Source organism: Diceros bicornis, chromosome 7 (genome assembly GCF_020826845.1).
Source record: "Diceros bicornis minor isolate mBicDic1 chromosome 7, mDicBic1.mat.cur, whole genome shotgun sequence".
NCBI classification, from domain to species: Eukaryota; Metazoa; Chordata; class Mammalia; order Perissodactyla; family Rhinocerotidae; genus Diceros; species Diceros bicornis.
The window spans coordinates 69,063,702-69,081,547 of record NC_080746.1 but is presented as its reverse complement, the minus strand read 5'-3'; the positions used below and the strand labels follow the sequence as shown (position 1 = coordinate 69,081,547).

General features: G+C 40.5%; 1 protein-coding gene across 1 annotated transcript; it reads left to right on the top strand.

Moving 5' to 3' along the window:
- Window positions 1-2,095: 2,095 nt before the first annotated feature.
- LYVE1 (lymphatic vessel endothelial hyaluronan receptor 1) lies at window positions 2,096-15,263 on the top strand. Its single transcript, XM_058546304.1, has 6 exons — window positions 2,096-2,180; window positions 5,633-5,804; window positions 5,914-6,053; window positions 12,023-12,334; window positions 13,222-13,300; window positions 13,833-15,263. Exons 1-6 carry the CDS (start codon window positions 2,096-2,098, stop codon window positions 14,017-14,019), a joined length of 975 nt encoding a protein of 324 aa, XP_058402287.1. The 3' UTR covers window positions 14,020-15,263.
- The last annotated feature ends 2,583 nt before the right edge of the window (window positions 15,264-17,846 follow it).

Below are 17,846 nucleotides of genomic sequence, written 5' to 3'. Positions count from 1 at the left end.
TTCAGTGCACTCTGCTTCAGCCGCCCAGGTTTGGTTCCAGGGGCAGACCTATACCACTCATCGGCAGCCATGCTGTGGCTACAACCCATATACAAAACAGAGGAAGATTGGCACAGATGCTACCGCAGGGCAAATTTTCCTCAAGCAAAAAGAGGAAGATTGCCAATAGATCTTAGCTCAGGGCAAATCTTTCTCAACAACAACAAAAAGAAGTAGATGGTGCTGCTAGTTCTTTTTCCATATCCTGAACACTTTTTGTCAAAATGGTGAAGAGAGATTATCTGGTAATATTTTCTTTATAGCTCTCTTGGCAATGAATTCTTCAGAGACCTATCTTGAGTGAGAGGCCTAGAAGCTAAGACTGAGGATATTCACGCTTAACAAGAGAGGCAGCAAGTTACCATCAAGCATTTTCAATCACATTCCAGTAGTGGCCTAACTTCTCTCAATAGGGATATCCAAAAAACAAGATTGTTCCTCTTCCAGAAACTCATTTTTAAGCACCAGCACAGTCATGCAGACTCTCTTTATCTATTCATACAAATGACACCCATTTGCGAGAAAACTCATACAAAATACTTCCCCTGCTAGGAATTTGTTTCCAAAATTTAGGTCAGTCTTCTCATTTCTCGTGAGGTATTTTTCCCATCCAAAGCTTTGCCTTCCATAATTCATTTTCTTCCCCTTCCTGTTTCCTTCCTTCTTTCTTTTTGTAACACTTGAGCAAATGCTTGACGGCTAGCTCTCTTTCAGGCACGATGCTAGGCTTTAAGGATAATACGGAGGAGAATGTGATTCCCACTTACCTGTCTACCTGCTTTCCTGTCTACCTGGTTCCATGGTGAAGGAGTCACATGTTTCTGAGGTACCCATAGCCTGGGGCTTGTGCTCGCCTAAGAAAGGAGTTCTAAAGATATTTAGATATTGGAGTTATTTAAGGGCTATCCCCCTGGTCTCTTAGAAGTCCCTTGTGTTTGTGTAGAGCAGATTCTCCTCTCATTATTGGTTTTTTCTGTAGATATCTAACTTATGACTGATACCATTTGTATAGAAAAGAACTAGTTATCCATACACTATTCCTATAAATGACATTCGTTTGGAGGAAACTCATAAACCTTCGCTCAAGGCATTGCCCTCAAACCAGAATTCCACAATTACCATGGAGAACAAACCACTGAAAATCTAGCCGGGAAAACAGAGAGTGCAGTCTGCTCATACAGAGTACAGATAAACCTCACACTCACCAAATGAGAAAAGGGAAGTCTAAATTGAAGTTTGGTCTACTAGAACATAAGAGAAGTTATTAAAGAGAGAGTTATTATATAAAGAACCCCTGTGGTGATTTCTCTTGTACAGTCAGAAATCCTTTTGTAAAGTGTAAAATGAACAATTTTATAAATTGCCCCCAAGTTGTGTTTTGTAAATATGAATTTTTTTATGTGTCTAGTTCCTTTGAAGAAGGAATCACCTGTAGTGGTATAGAAATGTCAAATGCATAAAAGAAGTCCCAAAGGGAGGCATGAAGACTCTGACCTTGGTATCTAAATAGGCATTTGCTTTCAAGAGCCTCAGCATCATCCTCCCCACAGACCACAAGGATATGCAGCTGGAAAAAGAAACACGGATTGTGAGAGAAAAAAAAACACGATCCATGCTCAATCTCCTTTAGAGACAAAGACATTCCTAGGAGTATATAAATGAATGGACTCCACACACAATAACAATGAACGATGTGAGAACTGAGCTGGTGGGGGAGGTGGGCGGTGGCAGGGAATATGGGAATCAGGGAAATCTTCAGCAGTTCACACTGTGCTATCTGCCTTCCTCATTTGTGTGTTTTCTGAGTCAGCATGAGCTAAATTTTCCAGAAAGCCATCCACAAAGTACAGCCTGGGCGTTCAAGGGATGTCACTCATTTCCCCCAGTGACCTTGACAAAGTCAGAAGCTTGAAAGTGGGGAAATCCGGATGTCTCTGTTATGAAGTGGGGGCCCCAACATATTTCCAGAAGTCTCCATCCAGACTGGTGATTGTCTGCCTCTGTTACTGCCAGTGGCCATCTGAGGTGCTTCTCTGGCTCTGAAGGGGTTGGCACGATGGCCAAGTGCTTCAGCCTGGTGTTGCTTCTTGCTGCCATCTGGACCACAAGGCTCCTGGTCCAAGGCTCTCTCCGAGTAGAAGGTAAGTTTATCACCAGATTGCCAACCTGAGACAAGGCAAAATCTTACAAACCATTCTAACCCTACTTGGTTCTTGACTGTGGATTGCTGGGAGTGGGGGCAACCCTCAGTGTCCACAGAAGATCTAATTGACAGTATTGCTCTTCCAGAAATATTTTCACCATATGGTCAACTTCACCAAAATGATTCACATTTACCTTTATGTTATTTTGACTTTTATTTTTGGTTATGGGGTATTTTTAATGAGAATATTTTGAAACAAAACATTGAGGAAAGATCATTTGTTTTTAAAAGTGTTTCATTGAAGAAGCAAATCATGATTGTGAAAATTTTAAGCAATCACTAAGCCTGGGGAAAATAGCTAACTTTCACAGAATATTGTCATGTTTTATGCTTTTAGAAGTGCCAGTTAATTATTTTAATTTCAATTTTACTATACTATCATGGAATGCATATGTTTTTAATACGCAGTAAATAATAAATTAACTGAAAAAAATCTGTAAAAATATAGGTTTGAAAATTAGCCATCAGCTGTCTACCAAAGGAATGATTTGAAATGATTTCTGGGCTTTTGAGATGCCTAAATGGTAACTTCATTCTGCATTGCAGGCAAAAAATTGTAACCACAAATCACTCATTGCAGCTTTGGGCAAATAAAAATCTTAGCACTTCAAAAGAAAAGTTATATGCTTCTATGCTGAAAGATGCCCTGAGATATAGGCTATGTCGGGAACAGACACCCAGAGTTGATTCATATATTGATGTATTTAATTTAATAAGGGACTTTAGAGTTATATGATTGACTTTTTATCAAATACCAGAACTGCTGCTTTCAAATAAGCTTGGTCCTCTTTGAAATCCCCCTGGGGTAACTATTCACTTTTCCCCAAAATGCTGCCATTACTCAACGATTTTGGAAATTGTTCTTTGATTTCATCACACTCTTTGGACCATCTTCGATGATGGCAAAAATTTTCTAAGAAAATTAAATTTTTGGAAACAACCGAATGTTATTCAGAACCATGATGGGGGAAAAGGTGGCTGATGAAGGTGAGTGGATGAGGATGGGAACCTGTATATTTGAGGGTCTATTATGTGGAGATACAGAGTTAAGTATATAGATAAAATATACTTATTCTCAAAAAGACATTTTATAGACGAAGAACCAGGCTCAGTGAGGCCAAATGACTTGCCTAATGTCACACAGGTGGTATATAATAAAACCTGGGTTCGAATTCACTTCTGTCTGATTCCTAAGCGTATACTATTTCTACTATGCCTGTTGTTTCCTAAGAAATCTTAAGGAAGGGGTTACTGGAGTACCCCTGGAATTTTGGCTCCCTATTTTTGTCCTTAAATGAAATAGGAAAGCATAAAATTGATTAATATTTGTTGACTGCCTGCTACGGACCCAGCCTCCACTAGGTACAAGTTATCTAATTTAATTCTAACAAAAATTCTGTGACAAAAATATAACCATCCCCATTTTACAGATGAGAATGCTAACTTGCCTAAGGTCCCACAGCTAATTAACAATAGAAGAAATATTCAAAGTGAGGTCAATTGCCCAGAAGAGTTTTGTCATTACTCATAATAATAATATTTAGAGTAAAAATGAGATATGATGAGAAAGTATCAAGAAAACTTTATAGTGTAGTTAATAAATCTTCACTACAGGTATTCCCAAAGGAACAGCCATAGAAGTTTGAGCAATAGCAAACTCATGGGCTAAACGAGCCAAATTCCAGGACAAATGGTGTGTCCTGAGAGTTCAGCTCTAATTTTGTGTGTGCGTGCATGTGCGTGTGTGTGTGTTTGTGTTCATCTTCTCCCCGTAGCACAGGGAAGCAGAACAGAGTCCCAGTTAAGAACTGGGGTTTCAGAGTCAGTCATAATTGGAGGCAGTCAGCCGCCTAGTTGTTCTATATCCTTAGACTTGGGAAAGCTACTTAATCTCTCTGAGCCTCAATTTTCTATTAAAAGAGAGAGAGTTTGGCACAGAGTCGCATCAACAGATGATAAATGTTGGAATTAATATTAGTATTAATATCAGTACTGGTATAGGTGTTAGTACATAACAGTCATAAGAGGTGTTTTGTCACAAACACTCATATTGGGGTGCTGGCTCTCTGATCTCTCTTTTGGTGAGAGCAAGGTCTGGAAGCAAACAAGGGCATCCTCATCATTTATACATATCCTTTCCCCCATCCCCCTGCTCCAGAGCACAGCAAGTTCACATAGAGGACTTAGATATACTCCTTCTGTGTTTGCAAGAAGAAACTTCTTTCAAATACCAACCTAGAACGTGGTCAAAGCATTTGCCTGGACATCCAGTGCATAGATCCATGTACAAGCAATTACTTGGGGGATTGAAATGCCTTTTTATGGCCTTTTATGGATGAAGCCCAATAGGAATAACGTACCTGAATGCAATGCAACTTTGCAATTTCATACAGTCTATAAATCCCAGAACCCAGAGGGAAGGGAGCAAAGGAACTCTCAGATTCGTTAGATTTTTGAGTAAAATATTTTTCACATCTTAACTATTCAACTGCCTCAGCTTCCCCAGGGACATCAATCATTAGCAGACTAAAACCAAAATGCTTTAAAGATAACATAATGATAAAATGTTATTTATGACTTATTGAGCACCTACTTTGTGGCAGGCACCATGCTAAGCATTTTTATTTGAATTAACTCATTTAACTCTCACTACTATATACAATAGACATTGTTACTCCCTCAATTTTATAAATAAGGAAACTGAGGCTCAAAGAGATGAAGTAACTAGCCTAAGGTCACAGAGCTAGCAGGCGACATAGACTGGACTCAAATCCAGGTCTGACTCTAAAGCTATTTCCTCTATTTAGTTTCTCTGCCATGCAAGGTTTACTGCCCGGCTCCTCCAGGAACTTCTGAGTAAGCCTGCCCTCCAATGGTCAGAGAAGACCTGGGACTGAGAAAGCTCACATTCTGTTACACCAAGTGAAACATTTTTCAGCCCATCTCAGAAATAGTGGTGCCCCAACCCACATTGGTTTGGAGTATTACTAACTATTCTATCAACCAGAGCCCTGAATTCTATTTCTCAAAGACTCAGACCCTTCATTTTATAGACTCCAAAAAGGTTTACAGCAACTGCATCATGTAGACCTCCTCACAGGAACTGGTGGGCGAAGCCTCCATGTAATGAACAAGGCACCTTAAAGCAATGGGGTATGATGACTCGGATGTGCTGAGAGGTACAGCTTGGACCAGAGTAAGCACCCACCTAACCCAGCAGGGTGTCCTTGTGGGAAATGCCTGGCCTGTGTCCCGTTATTTCTAAACTTCAATCCCAGCCCCAAGGACCTCATTGCTGTATCAAGACAATAATGCTCTGCTAGGAAGGAGAGCCTCAGGGCTGGGAACAAGGACAGCAGCAAACTGAGGACCTCTGTGATTCCTTTGCAGAGCTTTCTATCTCAAGGCCATGCAGAATTGTGGGCGTCACCCTTGTGAACAAAAAGGCAAAGGAGCAGCTGAATTTCTCAGAAGCCCAGGAGGCCTGTAGGCTGTTGGGTCTAACTTTGGCCAGCAGAGACCAGATTGAAGCAGCATGGAACTCTGGCTTTGAGACTTGCAGGTGAGAAACAGCTGGATTCACAAACACTGCTGGAGCTCTTTAGGCTCTGTGTTCTTGCTCAGCAATAGCAATAAATGCATCCATTCAGCTAACGTGTATTCTGTTACAGCTACGGATGGGTTGAAGATAAGTTCTTGGTCATCCCTCGGATTTTCCCAAACCCCAAGTGTGGCAAGAATGGGAAGGGCGTCCTGGTCTGGAGAAACAGTCTCAGCGCAAAGTCCAGTGCCTACTGTCACAACTCATCTGGTGAGTCAAATCTGCAGCCTTTCCACGTGGCGTGTTTTCTCTGGGTTTCTGTAGCTCTATGACCTGTCTGAGAAGAGTAACCCTGAGCAGCAGCAAAAGCAGTCATGGTGATGGTCATTTAACCCTCCCAAGACTGACTCTGTGACCAGGCTAGACGTGGCAGCGTGCCCCTCAGAGGAAAGAGTTAGAGAAATATAGAGAGAGAGGACATCCCAGGAGGTTCCATCAGCTCCCCACTCCATCTTATAAGATAAACAGGAAGAAGGGGAGGAAACAGCCACTGTGGACAAAGCAATGTCCTCAGTTATCTCTGTGCACTGGACAATCTCCCGCTGAGGTATGCTTTATCATCCCCATTTTGCAGATGAAAAAACTTAGCTCAGAGGATGTAAGTACATGTGTCTAAGGTCTCATTACTATAAAGATTCAAACACAGGTCTAACTCTTTTTGTTACCTCACATTCCTTCATAGGAGAGGAAATTCAGATGCTGCATTTGACGTTGTTAAGAACTGGACCCAAGCTCCATTTTATGAAGGAAGAAGTTGAAGCTAGAACGTAGGCTTGATTGGCTTAGGGTCACGCAATCTTCCTTTTGACGTTGCTTGGAGACCTCGGCCACCTTAGCCCAAGGGCTTTACCTAAAAAACTTCTCAGAAAGTTTTTCTTTTACTAAATGCTTGTTCTCACTTTGTCATAACAACCTCTGTCTGATTTATTACTCTTCATACATACTCATAAATCTGACCTTCCAAAGATCACACAGCTGAGTGGTCACACACAAGGATAGATTCCAAAGTCATTCTCTAAGATCAGGAGATAAATGTGCACCAGCAACATTATGTCGCCCAAAGGCAACATGGGGTCCAAGCAGTTTTCTGAACCAGGGGGCTGTGGCCTAGGAAGGGCCCTGAAGGACGCTTTGTCCACTTCCCTCACTTCACGGATGAAACGACGGTAGCTCAGAATGGAGGTCTGGTTTGTTCAAAGCCCTATAGTCAGTGGCAGGGTCGAGACTGGGACACAAAGCTTCTTCCAACATTTTCCTTATCATCTTCCTCCTCTCCTCCACCTCTTCCACCTGGCTCTTTTGGCTGGAGAATTGGTGGTTCACGTGCCTGTTTATCTCATAGCTAGCCCAGGCCTGTCAAATGGCCTGGCCTTTTAACTGCCCGGCCTTCCTGCCAGCTGTCAGTGTGATGGATGATACCCAGCCCTCTGGACTAAACAGAAGGGAGCTGGAGGAAGAGGACTTGGATTTGTGCATTTCTTCGTGGTTTCTTTGAACTAGTACTTCCATCCCCTATATTGCCTGTATACTTAAAGTCTGGTGAGGTTTGATTAGACTCATGTTCAATATTTTTGGCAAAAATACTTCATAGATGATATCGTGTACTTTGGATCACATCCCAACAAAAGGCACTTAATGTCAGTATGTCCCACTGTTAATATGCTAACTTCGACCATTTGAGTAAGATGGTGGCTGCCAGATCTCTCTAATGAACTTATAAAGATATGTTTTCCCCTTTGCAATGAGTAGGTAATCTATAATGGGATATCTTGGCACCATGCAAATGTTCTGACCCCCAACCTTCTTTTATCTAGTAGTTTAAGCAGCCATTGATGATCCTTGCTGGAATCAGTTATTATATGTGGGGCTGCTAAATGGTGATTTTTCTAAATCTAGTCTTCCTTCTACATTTATTAACTTATTAGCTGGCATTCTGCAGTAAAAAAGAATCTCTCTGTCTCTCTCTCTCTCTCACGCAGACACACACATCTTCTCCCTTCTCCCTAGACTACCATGGACACATGGAATTTTACTTATTCTTATATTTACTTATATATACTTATATTTACTTATTTACATATTTACTTATTATTTATTCTAATCATTTTTACAATTATTATTCTTTTATTCTTTTGATGCTCACATTTTCTCCAATTTGTTGAGCGGGAGCCCCTTCTAGTTAACTTTTGTGTCCTTTATCCCACTAGTATTTGAAAAATTCCTTGCTTTCTGGTATAATAACATGTCCCAGGCTCACTTAGTACTTTCTCTGTCCCAGATAGGGAATTGGCCATTTATTTTTCCAAGGGTCCCTGGTTCTTGTCAATGGAGAATGTTAATTAGAAACCAAGATCTGGATGCAAGTTGTTCTCATTACTACTGGAGTTTTCATTGCTTCTCTATCCTTTTTAGTGGACAGCTAGGAAATATATATATACACACATACATATATATTTAAAAGTTATGAATTTGTATAGATATTTCCAACTCAAATTTAACAATGCAAGTTTTTTCTTAGTTTACCTTGTCTTTATACTTAGTTTACTTTATTTTATACTATCTTTTTTCTCTTATATGGAAAATCTTAGTACCCAATAAATAATATTAATATAGTTTCTTATCCTATGATAGTTTCAAAATTATAAAACCAACATTATTAGGAATAATAAACCTACTGAGTGGAATTTGAGATTTCTTTGCATTTCTTTTAGTCTTCAGAAGATATCTCTCTAAGGATGTACTGTCAGAGAGTTGTGTGTGAAAGGGACCGAAAGAATTTACTCCTCTGTGTGGTTATATTATCATTTTGAAATATATTAGGTTCACCTGCCTCAGTTGTTACCTTTGTGAGGATCAAAGTTACCCTAAGCCTCGTCCTAACACTAATCCTAAACTTACCCTAGGTTTCTTTGTTTTTGTAACTTCCTTTTTCATTGCTATCTTGTGAGGTCCGGGGATCAGAGTAACCCTAACCCTGACCCTCAACCTTGCCCTAATTATCCTTCTTACCATTATCTTCGCAAGCTTTGGGGATCAGACCAAAGTGCTTTAAATGCTCTGCATGCACCACCTGTTTCCTGCTGTTCCCTCTACACAATGCCCACCCTCCTCATCACCTGTCTAACTCCTACTCTTTATTCAAATCTCAAGCCCAACTTGTCCAAGAAGCCTTTCTATACTCCTTACCCCTACGTTTCCTCTTGAACTCCAACCGCACTCTGTGTTTAATATCTATCAGAGCACTTGGCACATTCTAGAGAAATTGTATGTATAGGTTGGAGGGGAAGGAGAGCCAGGTCCTAACACTTCCAGGTGAGACGCATTGTGTCCTCAACCAGTTAGGGATCATGGAACCAGATTGCTGTTGATCCCTCACACCGTGGCCCTCTCGGCTACACTTAATGAACAGAGAGGCAAAGGAAATTAATTCTTATAGATCTTATCTAATATGCCCATACACTACGCTAGGCCCTGCACATTTACATCTCCTTAATCTCCAGTAAAATGACACAAGTGTGTCATTTTTACTTCCCAGGAGAAGTAACTGATGCTCAGAGTGTACCATGCTGTGGTCACAAGTCAATAAGGGAAAGAGCCATGTTACTTCCATGTAGCACCTTCCATGGTGATGATCACACCTCAATAACATAGGCCCTGGTGGGTCCCGGGCATCAATAATTTTTAAAAGGTCCCCAGATGATTCTAATCTGTAGCCAGGACTGAGAATCACTTTTCCCTAGAAAATATCTAAGATCTAAGTTTTAGGATTCCAGATACTTCTGGATTCCCCTGCTTCTGTGATATTGCAATAATCTCCTTCTTTGCTCCTGGATTGTACTCTCTCCTCTCTGCGTTTCATCCTCCACACACCTCCACGGATAATTATGTTACTCCTCTGCTCCACAGCCCTTGAATGACTTCCTATTTGAGAATATGATGTAAACTATAAAGCCTTTTGCAAATAAGGCATCATAGTGGGCATATACGAGAACTTTTCTATATCACCTGGAAGGTTTGTGGACCCCAGATGAAAATTCTCTCTCCTACAGAACAAATTCCAAATGGTTTAACATGGCAGTTATGAATCTTGATACTCTGGCCCCAACCTCTCTTCCCAGTCTCATCTCCTGCTTGCAGTCTTTCATGCTCCCAATCACGTATGCACCAGCCACACTGCTCTCCTTGTCATTTTTCTAAGGTAACTACACTTTCAAACTTCTGCATTCTTGGATCATGCTATTCCTATTGACTTGGATATTCTCTTCCCTCCTCCATACTAGATGAAGTGCTGCTCTGTTCCAGCCATACTGGCCTTTTATTCATCAAATATGCTGAGTTCATTCAGCTTCAGGCTCCTGAACATCCTGTTCTCTTTACTTGGAATGCTTTTGCCCTAGATCGTCAATGACTGGCTACTTTTCATCATTCAGGTCTTAGCTTAAGTATTACCTCCCTACAGAGACTTTCTCTTATCACTCTATCACTCTATCCAGAGTATCTGTCTCCCACCCCAACCCTACCAGTTTAACCCTTACCCTGTTTCACTTTCTTCTCAACGTTTACCATCCTCCAAAATTTCTGGGTTATTTATTTATTTTTTTATTATCTCTTCTTCCAATAGCCTATAAGCCCTTTACGAGCAGGGACTTTGTCTTGTTTGCACCATATCCTAGTACCTAGAACAGTGCCTGGCACAGAGCTGGAGCTCAATAAATATTTGTTGACTGAATGCGTTAATCCCCCATACCCTACCAAATGCCATCTCCTCTGTGAATCCCCGGTGATCTCCTCCTACCCTTATCAAAATGCCGCTGTCTCCTGGAAACAGGAACCATACCTTATTCGTCTCTGTATTTTCAGTTCCCAACACAGTATACTATGCTCGTATGGTTTTTTTTTCCCCTGATATTCAAAAGTGTTCATTTTTTGAAGGAAGAACTTAGCATGTGCTCAAGAATGGGAAATGTAAGTAAAAGTTCAGGGCAGAGGTCAAGGATAATGTCTATTTGAATAGAGGTCTTTTCAAAGTAAAATGAATAGTATAAAATTCTGCCTGAATACATCTGTGGTCAAAAATATTTTATCAGCAGTATCCACGTTCCTGATTGGTAATTTATTTAATTTTCAAAAATGAATGGAATAACTTTTTTTCATAGCTAACATTCCGACTGATGCTACCCACTGCTGCAAATAACTAGGAATTTAAAACAGATGCACATTATAATATATTGCATGGCTCTGCCGTTTACTAGCCATGCGACTTTGGGCAAGTCATTCAATTTCTCTGAACTTTAGTTTCCTCCTATATAAACGAGAGTTTGATAAAATTATTAAATGAAGTTCCATGGTTGACTCAGAGCAAGAAGTTTAATAAATATCAGTTTCCTCTCTACCACATTCAACAGATTGGAAAGCAAACCTACATCTCTCCCCTGTCCTCTTCCCTTTTTTAATTTTTTTTTTTTTTTTGATGAGCACAGAGAAATATGGTTTTAGTAGATCTTTGTCCTAAAATGGTGTCACGTGTGTGTATTTGGTCTCCCCATCTACTCCTTCTTCCCTTTCACTTTTCCTTCCTTCTTTTATTCATCAAATATTTACTGAGCATATACTGTGAGCCAGGCACAGTACACACACCATGATGACCAAGACAGATAGAGTTTCTGCTTCTAAGGAGCTCACAGTCCAGTGGGGAGCAGTGTAATGAGAACTGTGACAAGGTAAGTATAAGGAGGTACACGAATATATGCCCAGGGACCCAAGTCTGCCTAAGAAAGAGATATTCATTCTGAGACCTGAAGGATAAGGAAGAGTTAGCTAAAGAAAGAGGGGGCAAAGAGTGAAGAAAACATTGTGGTCAAAGGCTTGGATGTGAGAGAAAGCATATCAAAGAACTGAAGGAATTTCAATATGGCAGGAGGAACAAGAGAAAGACTGACCAGAAGAGGTGGGTCATGTCCGCAGGGGCCAGATTATGGAGGGCCTTCTAGGCCAGGCAGCGGAGGCAGTCACTGAAGGATTCTAAGGAAGGAAGTCATCTGATTAGATTTGCATTTTTTTTAAGACCATTCCAGCTGCAGTATAAGGGGATTGGAGGGGAGTAAGACTAGAGGCAGGAAGACCAGTTAGGAGGCTGTTGCAATACTCACTTGTTATTTCATTTCTCCCTTCGCTGACAGATACTTGGATTAACTCATGCATTCCAGAAATTACCATCACCAAAGATACCATATTCAACACTCAAACTGCAACATACACAAGAGAAATGACCATCAGTGACAGCACATACTCAGCATCATCCACCGATGCACCTTTCTTGACTACACCTGCTCGTGCTCCCACTACAGCTTTGGCTTCCACTTCTACTCAGAGGAAAAGAAAATTAATTTGCATAACAGAAGCTTTTATGGAAACTAGCACCATAACTACGGAAACTGAATCATACATGAAAAATAAACCAGCATTCAAGAATGAAGCTGTTGGGTTTGGAGGTAAAAGCTTTCTGTGTCTGCATTATGCACGTGTTTGTGTGTAACAGATAATGCATAGAAACTAGCCTGTCTCCAGATTTGGCACTCAGGACCTGCCAAGTACAAATAAAGGTTTATTGCAAACTCAACTTTCATAAAGTCTTAGAATATGAGGGCTCTAAAGAACCTTAATGATTAAACTAAAAATTATGAGTATAAAATAGCTTCTTTTAAAACTCAAAGCCTTTAAAAATAAATTACTATCTATTAATATGTAGAAGTTCTTTTTAAAATATGTATCTTAAATGCCTATGATTAGTTTGTTTTAGAAAGTTTGTTTTCCTATTTTAAAAGTAGGGGTCTTGAGGCCGACCAGGTGGCATAGTGGTTAAGTTCACGCGCTCCACTTTGGCAGCCCAAGGTTCGCAGGTTTGGATCCCAGGCGTGGACATTTGCACCACTCAACAAGCCATGCTGTGGCAGGCGTCCCACATATAAAGTAGAGGAAGATGGGCACAGATGTTAGCCCAGGGCCAGTCTTCCTCAGCAAAAAGAGGAGGATTGGCAACAGATGTTAGCTCACGGCTCATCTTCCTCACCAAAAAAAAAAAAAGTAAGGGTCTTAGCTCCAAATTTACCACCTCAAGGCCACAGAGAGGGAATGAAATCTATCTGTCATATTGTAACTTAGAGAATAGAGAGAGCATGAGAGGCAAGGCCAAGGATTCTAGAGGCAAGAAGCAAAGAAGCAGATGAGGGTCCAACATCCCATCCTCTGTATGGTCACAGAGGAGGATTTTCTCCTGCACTATCTGCTGTCTTGATGTTGTGAAGATGAGTTGTTAGAAGAGCAGTGCACGACAATGTGTATGTGAAGGACCAACCAGGCACGTCTCTGTTTCCTCCAGGTCTTCCCACGGCTCTGCTAATTCTTGCTCTCCTCTTCTTTGCTGCTGCAGCTGCTCTCGCAGTTTGCTACATCAAAAGGTAGGGTTGTTGGCATATCATTAGTCCTGTAATCTTTGTCACATCCCTATCTTTGTTTTTCCAAGGTTGTTGTTAGCATTTTCTTGGTCAAAATGGAAATGGCAGTCCTCTTATACTGTAAATTTTCTCCCTCATCCCATCTCTCCTCCCTACCACCCAATCTTTCCTACTATTTCAGCACACGCATGTCATCCAGCCTTTAGATATAGGTCAATGGTTGTCCCTTTGAAAAGAAAAAGGAAAAAGAAAAGACTGAAATGTATATGTTTTATTTGATTTTCAATTCTTTGTGTTTGCTGGGAGGGTTGCGAAGTCAGCCTAAAGTTTGTTCTGTGAACTTACTGTCCCATCTAAATGAATCCATTAAGGTGGGGATGTGCTAATGTATTTGAGAGTGCATGTGTTAGCATCTCTCTGAAATAGAGGTACCCAGTGTACTGTGCCAACATGGGCCATTGCGGACAAAGCGTTATCTATTGTTATATGTGTTACATAGAAGTCTCTCACTTGAATTTTATGTTTATGCCTACAGGTATGTGAAGACCTTCCCTTTTACAAACAAGAATCAGCAGAAGGAAATGATTGAAACTAAAGTAGTGAAAGAGGAGAAGGCCAATGATAGCAACCCTAATGAAGAAGCAAAGAAAACTGATAAGAAGCCAGAAGAGCCCAAGAGTCCACCCAAAACTACAGTGCGATGCCTGGAAGCTGAAGTTTAGATGAGAAAGAAATGAGAGGACACAGCTGAGGCTGATTTCTTTCCTGATACATATCCTGGCCCCAGATGGGGAAACTAAAAGGACCAAAGAACCAAACAAGAAAGTCTACTCTTGGTTCCTAACTGGAATCAGCTCAGGGCTACCCTTGGACTATGCAGCTCACCAAAGGAAATTGCTTTCTTCTTACTGCAATTCTTTCTGGATCCTATTCTCCTACCTCCAAAACTTCCCACAGCATTTCTAGCCTGGTTATGTACTAATAATATCGCAGTGGGAGAAAGGAACTTTGCAAAGCACAAGGATCTAAAACAGCTAATCAAAACACGTTTGTAAAGAGGCCTCCAGGCTGACTGAGAATAGGTGAGTTGAAAGCCAAGAAACCACGGAGGCCGTGGCTTTCCCTATTGACTCCACAGCCCAGATCCTTTCCTCAGCTCTGAAAAGGAAACCCTTATACCACCTGGCATGTCCTTCTGAGTCAGGCAAGAGCAAAAGAAGGAAAGAAAAGTTTAGCAACTGAAGGCCATGGAGATTCCCGTGACTTGAGACCTAATCTCTGTAAAGCCAAAATAAATAGAGAAAAACAGTGGGGCTGAGGCTATCGACAGCATATTGTCAGTAAGGACTATAAAGACAGACAGGGTCAAAGTATTCATCTCTGAATAATCCGCATTGGACTCCCTTTTTAGAACACACACACACTTTCTTTACTCTCCTTCTCCTGCTGCTGCTATTTTCTCTAGAAGAATATACTTTGACAAGAAACCAAAAAAAATAATCTCTTACAATTATCTATTTTTATCTGAGCTACAGAAATTATTACTGAGGAAAATTACTGTGTTAAAAAGCATAAAATTTAACAAACATTTCCTGAATACCTTCTATATGTCAGGCACTGTCTGAGGTATTACATTCTGTAATTGAATATTATTCATCAAACAATTGCATATAATAGAACGTTGTGCGAGGCTAACTTTTTTCAGCTTTGATATCCCCAGCTTATCCACTTCCACAACTAATTTTTTTTTCTGAGACTAATCTATTCATTATTTTCTCTAATCCGGCAACCATTATAACCTTAATTTATTATTAACCTACCTAAAATGTACATTATTACCTCTATCCACCAAAGCACACTTTTTAAATGCCATTAACAAATGAATCACCAGGTATCCTTTTTCTAGGAAGAAGAGCCTGAGAAGAGCAGAAATATTAGTCTTCCAAAAATAAAAGCATTCAGAAAACTTCTTTGCTCTCTTATTTACATGGATGCATTATACCTTTCATGCAAAATTCAAGTAATTCATTGTTTGCAAAAGTAAGAGAGACAACTTCAGTTGTTGAAATACAATCGTATGTAAACCCAATAGTACATGTGGGCTGTTCTTGCTTCAGACGGTCTTGTTTTAAGTTGGTCAAGTACACACACATAAAGAAGTCCTTTTCTTGGGATTCAAGTCCTACGTTCTAATCCGTTTCAGGGATTAGAGGTTACAGGGAGCTGGAGATTCAGGATAGCTCATTTGTCCTGTTTCTCTAGCTTTGTCTCTCCCTTTCTCTAGTCTTCCTCCACTTAGACTGCTAATATCTTCTTTCCCTCACCAGTGACCCCGGGCTCCATGATCCTCTCAGCCCACAGGCCATATCCTGCTGGCATAGTCTTTTTTGATTGGTCCACAGAGTATTATCTTAAAATCTAGTTTAATTGCCAAGGATTAAAAATCAAGAGATTTCACATATTTATATTTTGGAGTTCCCTTGAAAAATGAAAATACCTGGAGATAGAGAACCCATATTTCCTCACAGCAGTAATCATCTGTTACTAAGTAGTGGCTGTCCCCTTTAAATGGGCTATGCTCTTTCCACCTCACCACAGTCCTCACCACTCTCTCTTGAACCCTCAAGCCAAAGTAAATGTGCCATTTCCTATGGATCTTGTAATACTGTTACCTTTTTTTTCACACCCAGCGCATTTCACTCATTTACAACCTGCGAGTCCCTGAGGTCTATGAGTTTGAAACTCTGGTTTGTCAATCCTTAAACTTTATCAGCCTCATCCAGTTCTCAGGGAATGAAGAAGAAAAAGGAGGAAGAGCCTAAGTAGTGATCTTCCTTCTGTGTGGGTTAGCTGAAAAATAATCAGATCTTCCACACTAGATCTCCCATCTTGTGGGGATCTACTACATATTAGGATACTATCTTCTTCTGTTAATTTAGACAGGTATATGCCATATCCAGGAGGAGGAAGGGGGAAGGGAAAAACCCCGCCTGGCCACATATAATCACTTGATAGCCCAAATGTCAATTGCAAACATTCTGATGAAAATATGTAACTTCCGTCATTATGGAAGAAAAGAAGGAAGGAAGGAAAGGAGGGAGGAAGGAAGGAAACAAACTTTTATCGAGGGCCTACTAGTCAACAGTCATTTTCACATATTGTCCTATTTAATCACCACATCTTCCCTGAGAAGTTTTTATTAATTAGAAAATTGGATTTTTAGAGGAGTTACAGCACTTATCAGTGGTCACAGGTCTAGCTAAGTGGTAGAGGTAGGATTTACAGCACTTATCAGTGGTCACAGGTCTAGCTAAGTGGTAGAGGTAGAGTATGCAGAGCCCATACTCATTTCCCTTCACTGCTGTGCTTCTCTTGCACGTGACAATATAGTGACATAAACTATTCCAACTTGCAAGCTTGAAATCAGTTACTTGCCAAAAACAACGGTGGTGAAGTAAGAAAAACAATTCAGGATCCTGTCCCAACTTCAGGGACTCTTTCTTAAATTCATTTGCAATAACTAGGAGAAAAGGGAACCACTAAAAAACCTTGAGAACTGCTCCCTCATGGATGCAGACATCAACCCCAGCAAACACTTACCTGGTCCAGCTCATACAAGGCTCAGAAGGATGCAAGATAGGCTCCTCTAAACTCTTTTTTCACAGAGTAAAAAAAATAAAGTCCAGTGTTACAGATAGCTAGAAGTGGAGTCTGGCCTAGCAGTCTCCTTCTTCCTACTCAAATTCTCTTTACGTTCCATTGAACAAAGAGAAATTGGAAGAATATGAGGGACCACCCCGGTGCAGTCCTATAATCCAGCCTACCAAAGCCAGTCTTCAAACGAGGCAGGTAGACAGCCATATGATTACATTTCCAGGTGGTGCAAAGGAGCTCCCTGCCCAGAAACGCCTCTTCTTCATGCCCGCCTCCCCGGCTCAAACACTATAGATCCATTCCTTTGGGCAAAAGTACTCTGTCTTGAGAAGGAGTCTCCTGTAAAGCTGCATGCTTTTTATAAAGGCCAAGCCAACTATCAAATACTAACATGCCAACGTGAGTCCAATAAAGACAAGCTATTGCTAAGGGTAGAAAGCTGGAGTAAAGCAGGTGACTTGAGGCCCAGCTCATGCTTGCGCATAGTGAGAGTTTATAAATGTCCATTGGCTTGAACAAAATTAAATCATGTTGATTTCCAGACCAAAGAATCCTACATTTTATTGTTTTTCTCTAGACCTTTAGCGAGTGCCCAGAGCAAAATCAATTGCTCTAGGGAAGAACAGTTTTCTAAGGATGATAATAATAATATGCAAGTAAATAAGTTCTTACTAAGAAATGGGAGAGTCACTTACACACCAAAAAAGAAATGGTTTAAGTCTCCAAACAGGAAGAGAAGCAATTATTCATCAGTTCAACCTCCTAGTTAAATGTAAATAAAATTTAATTGTTTACCCTATAATAGTCTATATGTAAGGTCAAGGTTGACCTAAGAGCATTTTAATAATACTAAAATCAGCTGGGAGCATTCTCCTTTATGTATGTTCCCCAGGAA

Excerpts from the sequence above, each read along its gene's own strand:
- LYVE1 (XM_058546304.1), top strand. The coding sequence starts at position 2,096 with ATGGCCAAGTGCTTCAGCCTGGTGTTGCTTCTTGCTGCCATCTGGACC. Across the intron at positions 5,805-5,913 it reads TCTGGCTTTGAGACTTGCAG|CTACGGATGGGTTGAAGATA; the intron begins GTGAGAAACAGC and ends ATTCTGTTACAG. Across the intron at positions 13,301-13,832 it reads GCAGTTTGCTACATCAAAAG|GTATGTGAAGACCTTCCCTT; the intron begins GTAGGGTTGTTG and ends TTATGCCTACAG.